The following is a 17908-nucleotide window of genomic DNA, read 5'->3' on the forward strand; positions in this document are numbered from 1 at the left end:
TGGAAGACGGTTGTATAGACGAAACAACAAAACAAGACACGCATACACCACTGCGACGCCAGCTTGAAATACGATGGAAGGGGAGAAATATGAGTTGTGTTTATCAATAACCATACACAACCTCATCACACAGAATTGGTTACACAATCGCACACAAAACAGGAAACAACATACTCACACACGTGTGTTCGCACACACACACACTCTCTCTCTCTCACACACACACAGACACACACATGCACACACACACACTCTCTCTCTCTCACAGACACATACACGCACACACACACACACACACACGTACGCACACGCGCGCGCGCACTCTCAACAACGGCAGACAATCAGCACTCAATAATGTCACTGGACCCATCCGAGCTCATGTCAACCCTATCACCGCCGTCCACACGACTGCCGTCACTGCCATCATTGCCCGGTAGCTGCATTGCACTCGACTCGTCTCGGGCATGTGCACGCCCGTCGCGACCAACCGCCCACGCCACCTTGCTGCGTCCTCTCTGCTCACCATCGTAATTGTCATCATCGTCCCCACCATCACCATCACCATCACCATCATCATGGTCGTCATGGTCGTCGTCACGATCGCTGTGCTCAAAGTCAAGGCTGTCCTCGTCATCAATCTCCATTGTTGTTGAGGGGAGCGATACCGTGCTCACTTGCCGCAGCACCTCCAGCCGCCCGATGGACGACGACGACGACTGCAGTGTCGTGTTCATCGGATCCTCCTCATCATCGCCGCTATCGTGGTCATCACCAGCGGCCGCTGCTATCTGGTGGGTGCGGCTGCTGTGCAACGTATGTTGTCCTCCACCATCGCCACCATCGCCACCATCGCCACCAACATCATCATCACCTACACCATCATCATTACCTACAATGTCTCCGTCCACCACAATCGTTGGCGCGCGCTGACGGTGCGCGGGACTGGCGTTCCCTTTACCATCAACGACACCCGAATTACCTCTTCTCGCCTTTCTCCGTGTCAACACCTCCCCCTTCTCCTCCACCGTCTCCCCGGTCTCACTTCCCTCTTTGTTCTCCTCCTGCTGCTGCCCCGCCACCACTTCAGCAGAAGCAGCCTGTCGTCCAACCTTGTCTTCCTCCTCGTCGCTTCGTGTTGTCGCCTCTGCAACGCCCGCACCCCACGAGAGCACACGCGCTGTTGTCGACACACTCGCAGCCCGCGTAAAGTCAACAACACCGCGACTGCTACTCGCGCTCTTGCTGTTGCCGCCACCGTCGTGCTGCTTTTGCACTTGTTTGGCCGCACCCACCGATGCTACCGCTGATGTTCTTGCTGTTGCTGGTGTTGTTGCTGATGATGTTGCTGTTGTTGCTGTTCGTGTCTGCCGCTTCTCTCCTCGTCTGTCCGTGTTTCCACCACCTCTGCTTCCCTTCCCCTGCACACCACCACCGCCACCACGATGGCCGGTACGTGCTGGGGACGACGTGAGGGCGTGTTCTGCTGCCTCTGCTGCGAGTGCAGTGCGAAACGCCAGCGAGCGGTCAAGCACAGGCGTGCTCCCTGCTGACGAGTCATCAAACACGTCGTCCAATCCCTCCAGCGACGCCGACTGCACGTGCATGCGGCCACCAGCACCACTGCCGTCACGACCGCCTGTCGCGTTCGACGCTGATGCCGCTATGCTCGGTGCCACCTTCCGTCCGCGTCGCCGGTGACCGTCACCACCACGCTTTGCCTTGCGGCGCCCGCCCTGTAGCAGCTGCCGGGCGCGCATGAGCGGGCTGCGGGACGGTGTGCTCGGTCCGCTGCTGGTGCTGCTCACCTGACTCGAACCGTCACCTCGCACGCGCTGGCGATGTGATGCCGCCAGTGGTGATAGGCCGGCACCGTTGCTGCTCTTCACCTTCGTGTCCATCGTGCTGTCTTTCGCGGTGGACACCACACTGCCTGGCGCACCGCGTGACCCACCCCGACTGTCATCAGCACCACCAGCACCACCGTCACCATCGACGTGAACAGCACCGTCGCTGCTGCCGTGCGTGGTGCCTGTGCGCTGTGAGCGGCGCCGTGATCGCCGTGAGAACAATCGCAGACCGCGACGAAACAGCGAAGGTGACGACGCTGATGCTGGCACCACGTCCTCGTCACCACTACCATCGCCACCACCTCCGTTGCTGGTGCGGTGTCTCGCTGCGCGTGTGGAAGATGCACGCGTGCGCGTGTGTGTCGGGGAGAGCGTGGCCGAGTCTCTGCTGCTTGGACGAGAGGAGTGCAGCGAACGCGAGCGCTGAAGTTGGTCGCTGCCGTCACCATTCGCTGTTGCTGCTTGGCGGCGGCGGAGAGAAAACCCACGAAAGGACCCGATGAAGGAGGAAGATGGTGATGTTGGAGACAGCAGACTGCTGCTGCTCACGTTATGGCCCGCCGTGCTGGTGCTGCCTTCCCTCGCGCCCTGGCGAACAAGCGCAGCCCGCCCTACACGCGTGTGTGTATGTGTATGTGTGGAGGGGGGGGGGGTGAGTTGTGTGTGTATGTGGGTGAGAGAAAAGGCAAAACAAAGCCTGATGTGACCAGACCGACACGCCGCTGCGCCACCGATGCACCAACGCATTGAAACCAAAACCTCCGCCGCCCAAACCAATCATCCCACCGCCTGTCTCATCCCGTCTCCATTAACACTCCATTCCACTCACGTCCTGGCGTTGCATTCTTGAGTTCCTGCTTGGCGGCAGCAGAGAGGCCGCCAAACAACACCGCGTCAGGGCCCATGTGCACCACGTGCGTAAACGATTCTGGCCGCGAAATCACAGACAGCCGCCCGTTGGCGGTGCGCGTGTTGTCCTCGTCTGTGTTGGCGTTGGTGTTGGCGTCGACATTGTCATCGTTGTTGCCCTTCTTTGTGCTGTGCCGGCCACTACCTGCTCGTGCCTTGGTCTCGGCAGATGTTTCGTCGTCGCTTGTCTGGTGAGGTGGGGCACGCATGCGTGGGTCAGAGCGGGAGTGGGTTAGGCTCTGTGTGTGTGCGTGTGTGTGTGTGTGTGTGTGTGTGTGTGTGTGTGTGTGTGTGCGTGTGTGTGTGTGTGTGTGTGTGTGTGTGTGTGCGTGTGTGTGTGTGGGTGTGTGTGGGTGTGTGTGGGTGTGTGTGTCTGTGTGTGTTTGTGTGTGTCTGTGTGTGTCTGTGTGTGAAGGTCGGTGTAAGCTTGCACACGTCATGCCCAGGATCCATGTTTTGTCACATTGTGCTCCACCTTGTGCTTTGGGAGCTCGAGAAGCCGCGCACTCCCCCTGTATGCCTTTGTGTTGCTGCTGTTCACGCTGTCATAGCTTGTGTTGCCGTTAGCAGCAGCTGTAGCAACAGCCCCGTCCTTTGTTGGGCTTGAGTCGCTCGCAGCAAACGAGATTGGCCGGCTTGTGCTGGAAGCGCTCTGTTCATTCGTGCACACATGTGTTGTGGGCATGGGGTGGGATGGGGGACGCGGTGAAAGGCGGATGTGTCGGCAAGAAGTGTAGCCGTGGAATGGTGAGTGCAGACGGGCGATTGCGGGGATGCAGTTTTGGTGGAACCAGCGCGTCACAAATGGACATACACAAGCACATGAACATGTGTGCACACCTGAAGGGCGGATGCAAGTTCCTTTGAGAGGGCCTGTTTGCATTGGATACAAAATCAAACGACCGCTGGAGTGAGTTGAGACAGACAATACGAAGCAGAGAAGAGGAGGGAAGAAGGGAAGAAGGGAAGAAGGGAAGAAGGGAAGGGGAAGCAACAAAGTGTGGATGTGCATGCATCGACACATGCATGCGCACATGCAAGCACTAATCGACACAACGACCATACACACGCATGCATGAATAAGCAGACTGCAGCGTTGCCTGCAGGCACACGTACACGAAAGAATTCTGCCGTTTCCCTGAGAAACACTGCATCAGGATGGTCTGTCGGCGTCGCTTTGATGAGCGCGCGCAACTTTCGTGACCACCTGAGGAAGGGAGGACGTGCATGCAACATGGTGGTGATGGTGATGGTGATGGTGGTGGTGGTGAGAACAAATGCAGAGGCGGGTGGACCAAGCGCGCTCGAAAACACAGAGGGAGGTGCGCGTGCACCTGCGGAAAGACAACTTCACATGCATAACGCACACACGCGCATAACGCACACACGCACACACACACACACACACGCACACACACGCTCGCGCGTACGCTCGCAAGTGAAGAAAGGGCGCGTCGATTGCGTGTGTGAGTGTGTTGCCTTCATCAAAGACACGGCTGCTTGTCACGCGAAGAATGGAGTACAGCGGGTGGCTGTTGGTCGTCCTGTCATCCGCCCAGCACACAGATACGATGGTGAGGGGGGGCGTGACATACAGTATGAGCATGCGTACATTTGTGTGGTGTCTGTACATATGACCATGCAACAGCGACCGTGATGACAACTATGCTGTATTGCGCATGTGGCAACGAGCATGCAGCGATCGCTTACAGGATCTCCTCCAACAGCCGTTTCCGCGACACGTGTGTGAATGCAAACTCAAAGTAGGCAGACTCCACTCGCGACATGCCCTGGGATCGATGCGGAGGTGTGAGACAATGAGAACGTGTAATGGGGTATGAAAGGCGCAGAGAAGGGCAAGCGGCAACATACGTGCACCCAAAGCCTCACACAAATGCGCGCGTACAAAGGCTTTTACATGTGCGCGTGCATAAACCTTTTCACATTTGCATACACACACGCACACCTGGTTGACGTTTGATACGCGGTCAAAGAGGCGATGATAGACATCGCCAACAACGGCCCGGCCCTGTGCAGTGCGCACCCGCGCTGACAGCAACTGTGGCACGTGGTGCGTGTTCATGTTCGGGTGCGTTTGACGTTGTGGCGCACGTATGAGAGATGGTGAAAGTCTGCAAACACACACACACACATACACACACAATAGAGTGTGATTGTGCAGTTGCATGAGGTGGAAAGGCGGAAGAGCACACCTTCACTGTGGTTTTTGATTGGTCGTGCATGTACTGCAAGATTGGCGGGAACAGCAGATCCAGCTGTGCCTGGTCCACAGCCAGTTCCTGCACCATGCGAACGTCGACAAGAAGGCGATGAAAGTGACAAGGTCAGTGTAGTTGGAACTAGCTTGGACCGTATAATACAGTCCAAGGTGAACGCCCACGCATTATTCGCGCTCACGACAACAAAGGCTCGATGCATCAGCGGCCACAGCACCTGATCGCTGGCTATCGCATCGCGGAAATCCTGCAAATTGTGATTCAGTGGCAAAGCAGTCGTGGTGATTGGAGTGAGCAGGACAGCGGGGATGTGGGCATAAGGATGAAGGCGACATATCAGGCATCACCATCCTCACCATCGCCCGTCATCGCGCTGGCAACGTACCGTGATGAGTTGTCTCAGCAGCCGCCGGTGCTCGTCTTCAAAGGCGAGAATGGCTTTCAGTGTGACAAGCCGCCTTGTGTGTGTGTGTGTGTGTGTGTGCATGTGTGTGTGTGTGTGTGTGTGTGTGTGTGTGTGTGTGTGTGTGTGTGTGTGTGTGTGTGTGTGTGGATGGGAAGAAATGGTCGCATATGAGTCCTGTGCTGGATGCATGATCACTGCATATAAACGTGTGAGGCAGGGCACTCACTGCGCGTCTGACTGCAACAAGGCCGATGACGATGTGCTTTGGCTTGGCTTTGGGAGTGTGCGCTTCCTCCCACGCTGTCGGAGGCACCGCAAGAGTGGCATGGTCAATGAAACGAATGTTCGTGTGTGTGTGTGTGTGTGTGTGTGTGTGTGTGTGTGTGTGTGTGTGTGTGTGTGTGTGTGTGTGTGTGTGTGTGTGTGTGTGTGGTTGTGTGTGTGTGTGTGTATGTGCGTGTGTGTGTGTGTGTGTGTGTATAAAATGTGCATGTGAGCTTTTGGTCATGTGTGACTGCTATCAAGACCCCGACGACGAAGTGGCTTCTTGAAACCCACTGTAAAACACGACAACAGCACTCCACCAATGTGCAACCCAGTCCTTCAGTCGTCCTCCTTCCCAGGAAGCAAGTGGAGCAAGTCAAGTCATCGAGTCCTCCATCCACTCTTCGCACTCCACACACACACCTGCTGCACGCGCTGCTGCTGTTGTTCTGCTTGGTCCCCCATCTCCGCTGTCGTCATACGCGACTGAAATCAGTCTACAACAAATGCCGCGAACAATTTGAAACATGTGTGTGTGCGTGTGTGCGTGCGTGTGTGTGTGTGTGTGTGTGCGTGTGTGTGTGTGTGTGTGTGTGTGTGTGTGTGTGTGTGTGTGTGTGTGTGTGTGTGTGTGTGTGTGTGTGTGTGTGTGTGTGTGTGTGTGCCTGTGGGTGTAGATGCCATCTCACATTACATGTACTTGCACCTCGTCAGCATCAAGATTCCACATCGATGACACTTGCTCTTGCCTTGCGGATGGTTCCTCCAAGCCATTGGAAATCATCTTCAACACCTCACATGTTCGCACACGCCAAGTGCTCCAATGTGACTCACCCCACCCTCCAAATCCCCGCTCCTTGTTCGCTTTAATTGTTTGTTGTCCCAACATCAACACTGCTTCATTTATGCATGTACTGCTAACTTGCTTATGCACATCTGCACATCTGCACATCTGCAAACAGTTACAGGTGCGCCTGCCCCTGGTTGATGACGGTGTTGACTCTCTGCAGCAAGAAGGAGAGCACACCAACTTGCCCCAGCTCGCGTGACGCCGCCTGCTGCTCCAGTCGTCGTCGCTCCCGCGGATCCTGCGCGCACACACAGCAACAGCACAGAGGGGAAATGGAATGGGGGGAGGGAGGAGGAACGGGACATGACGACGTGCACTCACACATGAAGCCAAAATCTCTCTCTCTCTCTCTCAATCACACACACACACACACACACACACACTCTCTCTCTCACTCACACACACACACACACACACACACACAACAACCCAGTGCCCACCTGCAGAGTGGCAAATTGCATGAGGTCGAGTGTCTGCGTTGATGGCAGGGACGGCGACGTTTGGTGCTCGTGCGCATTCCCCTCTGAGGCGCCATCACTCTCCTTCCTGAACATGCCATGAACGTAGGGATTGGATTGCACATCACTATGAGATGGCAACAACACGCATGCACATGGGTCAATGACAAGCATGCCATGCACACACGATCACCATGTATGTCATTCCCACCACTGCCATTATGGCTACGACCACGAAAGCGATGTGCACGCGCGCGACCTGATGTCGTGGATGCGCGCGTGCAGCTCCGCCTCTGTCTTTTCAATGCGCCGCTGTAAAGGATCGAGAAACAGCGACTGGAGCTCGCCCACCACCCCGTGCCGCCACACCTGCGCCACACACCGTGAAACGTGTTTGAGTGTTTGTGTATGTATGCATGTGAGTGAGTGGGTGAGTGAGCGAGGGAGTGAGTGAGTGAGTGAGTGAGTGAGTGAGTGAGTGAGTGAGTGAGTGAGTGAGTGAGTGAGTGAGTGAGTGAGTGTGTGTGTGTGTGAGTGAGTGTGTGTGTGTGTGTGAAGTTGGTCAGCGAGTGAGCACGGCGGCATGTATGATGGAGAAGGATCAGGTACAGCGATGCACTGCATGACAATAAATCAAACGACATTGCAGCATGGCCGCTGTGCAGAGCAAGCAAGCATGACATGCTGCTGATGTTGCATGTTGACCTTGGACCTACCCCTGTGGCGTCGTCGGCGACAACACGGTCCATGGCATGTGTTGGTCCGTACATGAGCATGAACAACAGCAGATTCAGTGTGGCAGACAACTGAAGGAAGCAAGGAAGAGAGGTGTACGAGAGGTGTACGAGAGGTGGAGGGTGTGCGCATGCGTAAATACATGAATGACAGCGCGCATGTAGTTGTATGTATGTTCGCAGTGAGAGCAGAGAGGTGGCAGGCAGTCGCTTCGATAGTGAGTTGCATGGCGTCGCGGCAGTGTTGCAACACAGAACAAGAACAGCAACAAGAACAACACTTGTTAGCACCTTCGTGAAGTTGTCTGCAATGACGGCCGTTCGCTCCGCGTCAAATGACTTGATGAGCAGATACACCAGACTGAGGCAACGTGGTACACACACACACACACACACACACACACACACGCACACACACACACACATGTCGGGCAGTGACATAACTGTATGAGCATACGCGCAATATCGTGGATGACCCAGATATGCGAGGCACTTGAACGCAAACATACCACGCACATATGCAGCAGTCTCAACCCATCAACACGTCTTCATCAATCAGCACCACTACAAGCCACCACCACTGATCACCACAACAACACCAGCAGCAGCAACAGCAGCAGTAGCAGCAGCAGCAGCAGAGGTTGTAGCCACCACCTCCAGAGAGCGCCGCCCGTGAAGAATCGGCGCTGGTCGTCCGTTGCATCATCGCCAAGAGCGGACAGAACTTCCGACTGCCGCGTGCAGTAGCATGGTGCGTGTTTGTGCATGTGTGTGCATGTGTGTGTGTGTGTGTCAGGAGATGGCAGGCAGCGGCAATGGAAACACACAGAACAACGAGAAAGGGGAAGAAGAGGGGGCGTAGGGAACGAACTTGCACACCTCAACGAGCAGCCTTCATCCCTGTCCACACAGACACACACAGACACAAACAGACTCATCTCGGACGTGGGTGCGTTGTTACGGCACCTTGAGGAGCATGACCAGGAGCTGGTACATGGGGTCAAACGGACACGAGTCGAGCAGCATGGACAGCAGGCAGTGGCGCGGTTCTGCCGCAAACGCCTGGATGTACATGTGTATTGTCGCTGTGCACTGCACACACACACACATACAGACATACAGAGACAGAGAGACACACACACACACAGACAAAAGCACAGGCGTACAGACACAGACACAGACACACAGACACACACATACGCGCAGCAGGGAGTAGATGCGGATGGCGTGGGATTGTGCGATCAAACACGACACGTGTGGGTGGAAGGAGACACGCGTCAGTCGGAAGAGAGACACGTGCGAGTGAGCAAACGCAACACACAGCACAACAAATAGCACGACAAGACAAAATCAAACGTGCCGAATGAATGCTTGCAGGCAACACGTCGCACCTCATCGCGTGCTTGTTTGGTTGGCGACGTGGCCGTGTGTTCAACCAGTCGCTGCAGCGCCGACACGCCGCTCTCCGCCCTGCACCGCATATGCGCATGAGTGAGTGAGTGAGTGAGTGAGTGAGTGAGTGTGGGTGCATGTGCGTGCGTGAGATGTTCCACTCAAACACATGAGCCATTGGCATGTGTACCGCTGCCAGCACAAAAGCACCCACAACAATTATTATCGTCACTTTCCCAACAGCAGGTAGCAGCACGGCATACGTTGTCTTTGGCATGAGCCGTTCCATGATGTCGAGGGAGAGGGAGTGCGGCGTTTGCTTCCGCAGTGTTGTTCGCAGCAGCTGCACGCCGCACGCACGTACCTGGTGCCAGTCATCATGATTTCAGCGCGATCGTAGTGGTATTGGGAGAGTGTGAGTATGCGCGAGTGGTATGTGAGAAAGAAGAGGATGTTTAACGACTGCAGATGAACCGACAATTGGCAGGTTCAACGCACACGACACAACAGACAGACACAGACACAGATACAGACACAGATACACGCACACACACACACACACACACACACACACACGCACACACACACACACAGACACACATGCAAGTTTGCGCAATACGCGGACCTGGTATCCGTCGTGGCGCAGGAAGAACTCGGCGTACATGTGGGCGTTGAGGAGATGGGCTGTACGACTGAAAAATGGACAGCAAGAAATACAGGAGTCACTCTGTTGGCACGCACATAGTCCTTCAGGCTCAGTCCAACAGTCAAGCCACCACACACAGACACAGAGACACACAGACACACACAGATACACAGACAGACAGACAGACAGACACAGACAGACAGACGGACAGACAGACACACAGACACACATACACCGACCTGATGATGACGGGCGCCAGTGGTGTGGTGCCGTCGTCCCCTGCCTTCACTCCGTCAACAGCGCATCTGCCACCGAGCGCTGCGAGTGCCAGCGCCGCGCTGCTGCCCATATCCGGTGCAAACCGCGGCCGATGGTGGGTGAGGTCCTCTATTGCCTCAATTGCCTCAATTGCTGCTGGGGAGAGGGTGTAGTTGAATTCGGGCGGCCAGTCCACGCCCCGCTCCGAAAACGCGTCCAGGCGCAGCTGCTGTTCCTCATCGACCGGCTCGCGAACGAGCACTTGCATCAGGAACGACGTGTCAAGCGTCTGGAGGATATGCACAGCACGCGTCGCTACTGCTGTTAGCGACGGGAGACACGTGGCCCATCCTACGGCGCGTACAGCCGCATGTGCGATGGCATAGGTCTGCAACTCAACAGGGCGCTGCTGATCTTCCTCCAACACCGCGTGCGCGTCTTTACCTGCCTGGGGAAGGAGCGCTTCCAATCCGCTCATCAACCCCTCCACATACACGGTCAGCTGGCGCACGGCGCTCTCATATTCACTCGATTGTTGTTGTTGTTGTTGTTGTTGTTGTTGTTGTTGTTGTTGTTGTTGTTGTTGTTGTTGTTGTTGTTGTTGTTGTTGTTGTTGTTGTTGTTGTTGTTGTTGTTGTTGGCAGTCGCTGCTAGCCGTGGCAGCTTCACCATCATCGCTCGTAGTGGCCGCGGGTGTGTGGGAAAACACGTCTGGTTGCAGCTGCTCGACAGCGCGCTGGACGCTGGAGAGCCGGGAGGACAGCAGCTCCTCCATGGCGCGGCGTCGAAACGAGGGACGCTGGCGGGTTAGGCACTGCAACGTGCGCATCCATAACTCTTTCCAGACGTTGGGGTCGTCGGCATGCATACATGCTTGCTGCAGCAAACACATGTAGATGTCCTTGGTCTGTGCCTCCGTGACAAAGTCGAGCAAAGAGAGCAAGGATCTCCGATGCTGTGTGAGCGCATGTTGCCGACTTGCTTGTTTCACCTGTCGATCATCATCATCACCACTGCCACTGTCATCGCCGTGGCCTTGCTCCTTGCCGTGGGATTGTTGAGATTGTTTCACACCACTTTCTTCCTGTGTGTTCATGCTGTCATTTGACTGCGTGCTGTCTTCGGCGTGCTGAGCTGTGCTCTCTCGTTCCACCTGCAGTCCTTTGCCGTCGGCTGCAAGCGCAGCCACGCTGAGCTCAATCAGTTCCCACGACACCATCCCCCGTTGCTCAGTGTCCATCCCTTGCACAGCCTCCACGAGTGAAGCCAACGTATCACCATCAACACGCATTGTCCCTGCGCCATCGTCACTCAGGATGAGGCGGCGGTGCAGCTCCTCGCGTGCCTCTGTCGCACCACTGCCATCATCATCACCAACCAGCACTGCCAACCCAGCCACCAGCTCTCGCACACTTGTCATCTTTGTCCGCTGGCGCATCGAAAATTATGTGTATTTTCAATCAATCGCCACGACTTCGGGTGGAACAAAGAAGCAGAATGAAGAAGAAGCGGGGGCTGGTTTGTGTGTGTGTGTGTGTGTGTGTGTGTGTGTGTGTGTGTGTGTGTGTGTGTGTGTGTGTGTGTGTGTGTGAGTGAGTGATGGTTGCTTGCTTGCTGTCTCCAGCCAGCTGTGTATCTGTTGACTGACACTCTCACCACCTCCCTCCATGACCGCCACCACGACCACGACCTCTGCCTCGTCCACCTCTGCCCCTGCCGCCCCCACGGCTCCAACCACGACCACCACCGCGACCACCGCCGCGTCCACCACCATAGCCGCCACCACCACGGCCACCACGGAAGGAGTTGTAACCGCCGCTGTTCCGCTCGTTGATATATGTGCCTCGGCGCTCATGCCGCCCTTCCTGGACCTGTATCGTGTGCAGCATGCAGTTTTGGCGTGAGCGACGCGCTCTATGCTCGATTCAACCTGACACAGAGCGGTGCACACCCGCCCAGCTCCCATCCACCCTGCTCCTGTTCCCCAGTACCGCTGTGTACTCCTCTCGACCGCCTTGTCCTTGACCACGTGCAGACGACGGTACCTGGTCCATGATGTGCTGCTTCTTCCTTCGCAAGGACTTGAGCTTCTGCACGCGTTCTTCGCTCTGCAAGCCAGCCACGCACCGTCATGGTGGGATGGCCGAGGGGGGAGTGAAGGTATAAGTATGTATGTACGTGAGTGTGTGAGCGTGTGAGCGTGCGTGGAGGTGAGTGTGCGTGTGTGTGTGTGTGTGTGAGAGAGAGAGAGAGAGTGTGTGTGTGTGAATGAATGCGTGAGGGAGTGGGTGTGGGAGCGAGTATGCCCAAGCACGCACGCACGCGCGTGTATGTGTATGTGTGTATGTGTGTATGTGTGTATGTGTGTATGTGTGTATGTGTGTATGTGCGAGCACAAACAACAACAGTATGTTTACAGCCACGAGGTCAGCGAGTGCAGCACATGTGCGCACCTTGCCGCCGCCGCCCGCAGTAAACTCGACATTCAAGTGCTTATCGTTGAGAACCGTCTTGTTGAACTTGATCCCTTTCTGCACCCAGCCAGCACACAACCGGAAACAACGCACGCAAGAGGGAGGAGGAAGGGGGGAGCGTTGAGCGCGAACGATACATGAGGCTGAAGGAAGTTGCTCACGCAAGCACACACACACACATACACAGACACAGGCACAGGCACAGACACTCACACAAACCCCATACACACATGAATCGCACCCAGAGGCCGGCGCTGTCGAAAAACTCGACGAAAGCACAGCCACGTGGTTCGTTGGTGCCTTTCTTCGTCAGCAGCCGCACATCCTTGACCTCTGTCATGGCAGGATTGGCACGTGGCAGCCACAGAGCAATGAGTCGGCACACAAGAGGTGATCGACAGCAATCTTGGCAGTGACTCAGGAACAGCGGAACAGGGCATGAAAGCGTCATCTCATCACTTACGGCATGCTTTGAAGTGGGTTTCAATCTCCTCCTTTGTGGTTTGCTTCGTCAGGTTGCCTGTACGTGAACCAACCAACGTCAGCGACAGATACGAAAACAACGTCGCCACACCACAGCGCACAGTCACAGAGTAACCACACACACAGACACACAGACACAGAGACACACACCCTCAAGGTCCACGTACCGACGAAGAGAATGTATCTGCTGCTCTTTGCTTTCTTCTGTTTCTTTTGCTTGTCTTGGTCGCTGTCGCCTTTGTCATCCGTTTGCTTCGTGTCTTTCTTCGTCTTGTCTTTCTTGTCTTTCGTTTTCTTGGGTGCTGCGGCTGTGCTGGTGCTTGTGTCGGTCTCGTCGGTGTCCGATGCGGGCTTTGGCAGTCGGCGCCTGAAGCCCAGCCCCGGCGCATCGCCCTTGTCCTCGACAGCGGTGGTGCTCTTTTCCCATGGCTTCTTCTTCTTCTTCTTGGTCTGTGTTTGTTCTTGTTGTTGCTGCTGCTTCTTCTTCTTCTCCTTTGGTTTCTCCTGCTGTTGCTGAGGCGATGTCACCTTTGCCTTTTTCAGCTTTGGCTCTTCTTCCTCCTCTTTCTCATCTTCATCGCTGTCACTGCTACTGCCACTGCTGCTGTCACTGCTACTGTCACTGCTGCTGTCGTCATCACTCTCGTTGTTGTCGTCACTTTCATCTCCACCTTCCTTTGTTTGTTGCTTTGTCTCTCCTTCCTCCTCGTCGCTGCTGCCACTGCTGCTCTCATCTCCGCTGTCGCTGCCACTGTCTTTCTCTTCCTCGTCACTGCTATTTCCCATCATGTCAACCTCTTCCTCGTCATCCGACGAGTCACCCTCTGCATCCCCACGGCCGCGTCGCATTCTCGACGTGTGTGTGTGTGTGTGTGTGTGTGTGTGTGTGTGTGTGTGTGTGTGTGTGTGTGTGTGTGTGTGTGTGTGTGTGTGTGTGTGTGTGTGTGTGTGTGTGTGTGTGTGTGTGTGTGTTGTGTTGTGTTGTGTTTGTGTGTGTGTGTGTTTGTGTTCGTCTTGCCTGGTGCTGAAAAACACGTGGGTTGAGGAAAATTGGCGCTTTTATTCACAATTATCCGCACTGCGCGATCGCGACGACCAAAACGCCATGATCTCACGAGCAGAGCGGAGCGCTGGCTTGGTGGTGGTGGTGGTGGTGTTGTTGTTGGGCGCGTTGATGGTACTGAAGGGACGGGGGAGTGTACTGCGCGGCTGGGGCTGTTGTTGTTGATGGTGGAGACAGGCGGTCGTGGCAGCCGTGACACACGCGCACATGCTGGTACCGGGCATCCGGGTTTGTCACGCCTGTCGTTGTCGTCGTTGTTGTTGTTGTTGTTGTTGTTGTTGTTGTTGTTGTTGTTGTTGTTGTTGTTGTTGTTGTTGTTGTTGTTGTTGTTGTTGTTGTTGTTGTTGTTGTTGGTATGCAAGACGCACAGACATCATCAGTTGAGTGTGTGCAATCGTGCATGTGTAGAGAGAGGGGGAAGGAATGGGCGCCAAAGTCAAAGGCAGTGGCGCCCTTTGGCAGACGCAAGAACATCGTCACAGCAGCACCACTATGACATCAGCAGCAAGCAAGGCATCGAGACATACCGAGCGCTAGCTTTGGGACGGTGAGCTTGCACTGGCCCTGTCCGTGGTGGCAGCGGTGGCAGAAGAAGGCGCCACAGGCGGCGCAGTGCTGGCGCGGGGTGTGCTGAGCAATGGGCATGTCACATCCCGTGCACGGCGCAAGCCCGCGCTGTTTGCGGCCCAGGAACTCCTTGAGCGATTTCGGCTGCGACTCGCCGTGCTGTAGCGACCACACCACATCCTCTGTTGCACGCAAGAAGCCAGCACAGGTCGCGAGCAGTGAGAGGGGGAGATAGAGGCAAGGTGGAAAGTAGGGCGTATGTGAGTGAGTGTGAGTGTGAGTGAGTGAGTGAGTGAGTGAGTGAGTGAGTGAGTGAGTGAGTGAGTGAGTGAGTGAGTGAGTGAGTGAGTGAGTTAGTGCGCGTGTGAGTGTGAGTGAGTAAGTGGGTGGGTGGGTGAGTGAGTGCGCGTGTGAGTGTGAGTGAGTGCGCGTGTGAGTGTGAGTGAGTGAGTGAGTGCACGTGTGAGTGTGAGTGTATGTGTGTGGCGCGCTTAAGCACGCATTGAAACGCCGCAAGCGTTGTCTCTACCTTCGATAAGCCGAATCGCTTCGTCTGCTTTGTAGTGTGTCAGGTGCAGGTACGCCACCGCCTGACGCGGAAACGAATTCAATGAACGAAGTGATTGGGCAAGTGAGCGACTGGCTGCTACGTGAAAAGCAAGCGAGAAGTGCAAACGAGAAACAACAATAACAACAACACCCAGCAATCAGCACGAACACACACACACACACGCACACACATGCACACACACACATAAACATACACACACATAAACATACACACACACCTCTGGTTCTGGCACACTGCACTTTGTGACGACGCGGCGGGTGAGTTTCTTCTTTCGCAGCGCAACGAGCACGCTCAAGGGCACCTCAGGCTCCTCCCTGCGCACGTGTGCATGCGTTTGCGTGCGTGTTTTATGGTGAGGGGGGCTGCGCAAGGCAAGTGGCTGGGCAGTTGCGCATAATTGCACAGTAGTGCATGGCCTTGCAACCCACACACACACACACACACACACGCACACGCACACACACACACACACACACACACACACACGTGGTTACTGACTTTGGGCGCCACGACTCTGGGCGGGGCACGATGATGGATGCGCGGGCAAAGAGGTGGGCCTCATATGTGAGGTTGTTCAGCCGCAGAATCTCCTCACGGGTGCACGCTGTTGTTATTGGCGGTGGTGGCAAGAGCACATACGCGCGCGCGCGCGCGCGTGTGTGTGTGTGTGTGTGTGTGTGTGTGTGTGTGTGTGTGTGTGTGTGTGTGTGTGTGTGTGTGTGTGTGTGTGTGTGTGTGTGTGTGCGTGTGTGTGTGTGCGTGTGTGTGAGTAAGTGCGTGTGCATGTTCGTGCGTGCGAAAAGCAGACATGTGTGTGTATGTGTGTACACGTGTAGTGCATGCGTGTGCGGGGATCAGCCTGGATTGGGCAGACAGCGTCACATTGAACGCACAGTATTTGACGGCAAGGCCCGAAAGTGTGTCGTGCGCCTGCACAAAGTGAACAAGCGTGTCGCTGTCGTTTGTGTCCTGGGGTGTGCGCAATACCCGCGCAATACGGCAACACGAAACAGCACAAGTGCGTGAGTGACGTCAAGTGGGTGCAAGCTGCAGCAAGTACAGCAGCACGAAAACGTGCACATGCAAAGACATGCGCACACCACAAACGCACGAACAACCAAGCACGAAAACAAGCAAACAAGCACAACACGTCACGCAAAACAAACGACGCTCAACACATGCACAAACAAACAAACCACATCAACGCACGTCTGGCTGGTAGATGTCCTCAAGCAGGTGTTCGTTGACAAACTGGGGCTGTGAATCTGCCGCGCGCTTGCACACTGACTGAATCACTTCCTCCTGCAGGCAAGGTTGCAGAGAGCACCATGAGACCACACACGCACACACACACACACACACAACCAAGTGGCTCGACTGTGCAAGCAACACACAGGCACAGGTACAAAGACAGACAGACACAAAGACACAAAGGCAGAGAGACAGACACAGACAAAGACACACACACACACACACAGACAAAGACACACACACACACAAACACACTCACAGACTCACTCACAACTTCACGCAAAGACACACAAACAGCGCACGTGCGGCGTACCAGGTTGTAGTTGGCGCCGAGGCAGCAGGAGGCTGTGTGAATGTCCATGGCTGAGCGGGTGCCGTGAAAGGAGCATCCAGCAAACGGGCACTGAATCTCCTCGTTCATGCACAGGAGCCTGTGTTTGGCCAGCGACTTGTACGTCACTGTGGTGCCGCAAATGTCACAGCATGTTTCCCTCTTGTCAACAATGTTCTGCACCTCCTCGTCATGCTCCAGCGTTGTATCGCCGAGGTCACACCGGCACTGTGGTTGCATTGACGGCAACAAGCAACGTCTCGTGAGTTTCGTGTGTGTGTCTGTGTGTGTGTCTGTGCGAAGACAACAATGGAAACGGCGCGTTCAGCAGCATACACTCGGGCACACAGCACTCAACCACACAGGCACATACGCAACCAAGTGAACACGCAAACGAACACGCAAGCAAACAAATAAACAAACACGCAAACAAGTAAACAAACAAACACGCAAACAAATAGACAAACATAAACATAAACAAGCGCACCGTGGGGCATGTTGGGATGGCAGACTTTTCCATCCACTCGTGAATGCACGTGTGACAGAACAGATGACGGCAGCTCTTGCATCGTCGGTTCTCAAGGGCAGGGTTGTAACAGATGTTGCACTCCACATCTTGCTGCTGCTCCTCTTCACCAGCGGCATCCATTGGACGCTGAGCAGGAGTGTCGTCGTGTGTTGGTGTGCTCTCCATAATGGTGACTGTGCTGCTGTGCTGGCTCGCGCGGCACCACTATCCGTTGGTTTTGGTTTTTGTTCTATCTCTCTCTCTCTCACTGCGCGCGTGTGTGTGTTTGTTTGTTTGCCTTCATTCAGTGATGTGACAGTACGTCGTCGGGTGGTTGCTTCGCTTGTTGTGGTGTGGTGCGGTGGGGGTGTGCTTCGATGAATGAGCAGTTGTTGCGTCTCCGCTTTCGCTTTTCGCTGTTGTTTGTGTTTGGAGGATGATGAGTCATGACGTGGTGCTGTTGCTACGTTTCGCACGGCCTTACCTGGTAGTGTACGCATTAGACAGCTTGCCGGTTTATCCACCAAAATTACACGCATTTAGCTTCGCACATCGAGCCCTCGAATATCGGAAGGGGTGACTCGTTTGCCCGCCGCGTTCAAAGGGCATTTTTCGACTGGAAGAAGAGGTGAGCCGCTGGCGCTTCGCTTGCTGCTTCG

The 17908-nt window shown here is 55.2% G+C and overlaps 4 protein-coding genes across 4 annotated transcripts; all 4 read right to left on the reverse strand.

The window, feature by feature from the left end:
• Positions 1-189: 189 nt before the first annotated feature.
• Positions 190-6159, reverse strand: PTSG_08253 (uncharacterized protein). Its single transcript, XM_004991222.1, has 13 exons — positions 6087-6159; positions 5626-5699; positions 5379-5451; positions 5211-5240; positions 4970-5056; positions 4723-4815; positions 4467-4546; positions 4187-4300; positions 3873-3963; positions 3597-3629; positions 3232-3408; positions 2677-2944; positions 190-2458 (listed from the first exon to the last, which is right to left on the reverse strand). Exons 1-13 carry the CDS (start codon positions 6141-6143, stop codon positions 342-344), a joined length of 3294 nt encoding a protein of 1097 aa, XP_004991279.1. The 5' UTR covers positions 6144-6159; the 3' UTR covers positions 190-341.
• A 352-nt stretch (positions 6160-6511) lies between these two features.
• On the reverse strand, positions 6512-10479 carry PTSG_08254 (uncharacterized protein; the record flags this gene model as incomplete). The annotated part of the gene is made up of 11 exons (XM_004991223.1): positions 6512-6751; positions 6954-7059; positions 7231-7340; positions 7688-7777; positions 7997-8066; positions 8360-8436; positions 8672-8797; positions 9097-9175; positions 9361-9461; positions 9723-9789; positions 9983-10479. 11 exons carry the CDS (start codon positions 10477-10479, stop codon positions 6626-6628), a joined length of 1449 nt encoding a protein of 482 aa, XP_004991280.1. The 3' UTR covers positions 6512-6625.
• Positions 10480-11926: 1447 nt separating this feature from the next.
• Positions 11927-13807, reverse strand: PTSG_08255 (uncharacterized protein; the record flags this gene model as incomplete). The annotated part of the gene is made up of 4 exons (XM_004991224.1): positions 11927-12109; positions 12455-12532; positions 12717-12808; positions 13126-13807. The coding sequence occupies 4 exons, from the start codon at positions 13805-13807 to the stop codon at positions 11927-11929; spliced, it is 1035 nt and encodes a 344-aa protein (XP_004991281.1).
• A 195-nt stretch (positions 13808-14002) lies between these two features.
• Positions 14003-17634, reverse strand: PTSG_08256 (uncharacterized protein). Its single transcript, XM_004991225.1, has 9 exons — positions 17229-17634; positions 16724-16969; positions 16369-16461; positions 16053-16128; positions 15658-15763; positions 15377-15473; positions 15118-15178; positions 14549-14770; positions 14003-14260 (listed from the first exon to the last, which is right to left on the reverse strand). Exons 1-9 carry the CDS (start codon positions 17433-17435, stop codon positions 14070-14072), a joined length of 1299 nt encoding a protein of 432 aa, XP_004991282.1. The 5' UTR covers positions 17436-17634; the 3' UTR covers positions 14003-14069.
• Between the last annotated feature and the right edge of the window lie 274 nt (positions 17635-17908).

The sequence above is a fragment of the Salpingoeca rosetta genome, assembly GCF_000188695.1.
Source record: "Salpingoeca rosetta unplaced genomic scaffold supercont1.21, whole genome shotgun sequence".
Classification (NCBI taxonomy): Eukaryota; class Choanoflagellata; order Craspedida; family Salpingoecidae; genus Salpingoeca; species Salpingoeca rosetta.

What these genes read in the sequence shown, in the direction of transcription:
- PTSG_08253 (XM_004991222.1), bottom strand. Translation starts at nt 6,143, where the DNA reads ATGACGACAGCGGAGATGGGGGACCAAGCAGAACAACAGCAGCAGCGC. An exon ending in TGCTGAGACAACTCATCACG is followed by an intron (nt 5,241 to 5,378) that starts GTACGTTGCCAG and finishes CACAATTTGCAG; the next exon opens with GATTTCCGCGATGCGATAGC. An exon ending in ATGCGATAGCCAGCGATCAG is followed by an intron (nt 5,057 to 5,210) that starts GTGCTGTGGCCG and finishes CGCATGGTGCAG; the next exon opens with GAACTGGCTGTGGACCAGGC.
- PTSG_08256 (XM_004991225.1), bottom strand. Translation starts at nt 17,435, where the DNA reads ATGGAGAGCACACCAACACACGACGACACTCCTGCTCAGCGTCCAATG. An exon ending in CCAGAGTCGTGGCGCCCAAA is followed by an intron (nt 15,474 to 15,657) that starts GTCAGTAACCAC and finishes ACACGTGCGCAG; the next exon opens with GGAGGAGCCTGAGGTGCCCT. An exon ending in GCAGTGTGCCAGAACCAGAG is followed by an intron (nt 15,179 to 15,376) that starts GTGTGTGTGTAT and finishes TTTCCGCGTCAG; the next exon opens with GCGGTGGCGTACCTGCACCT.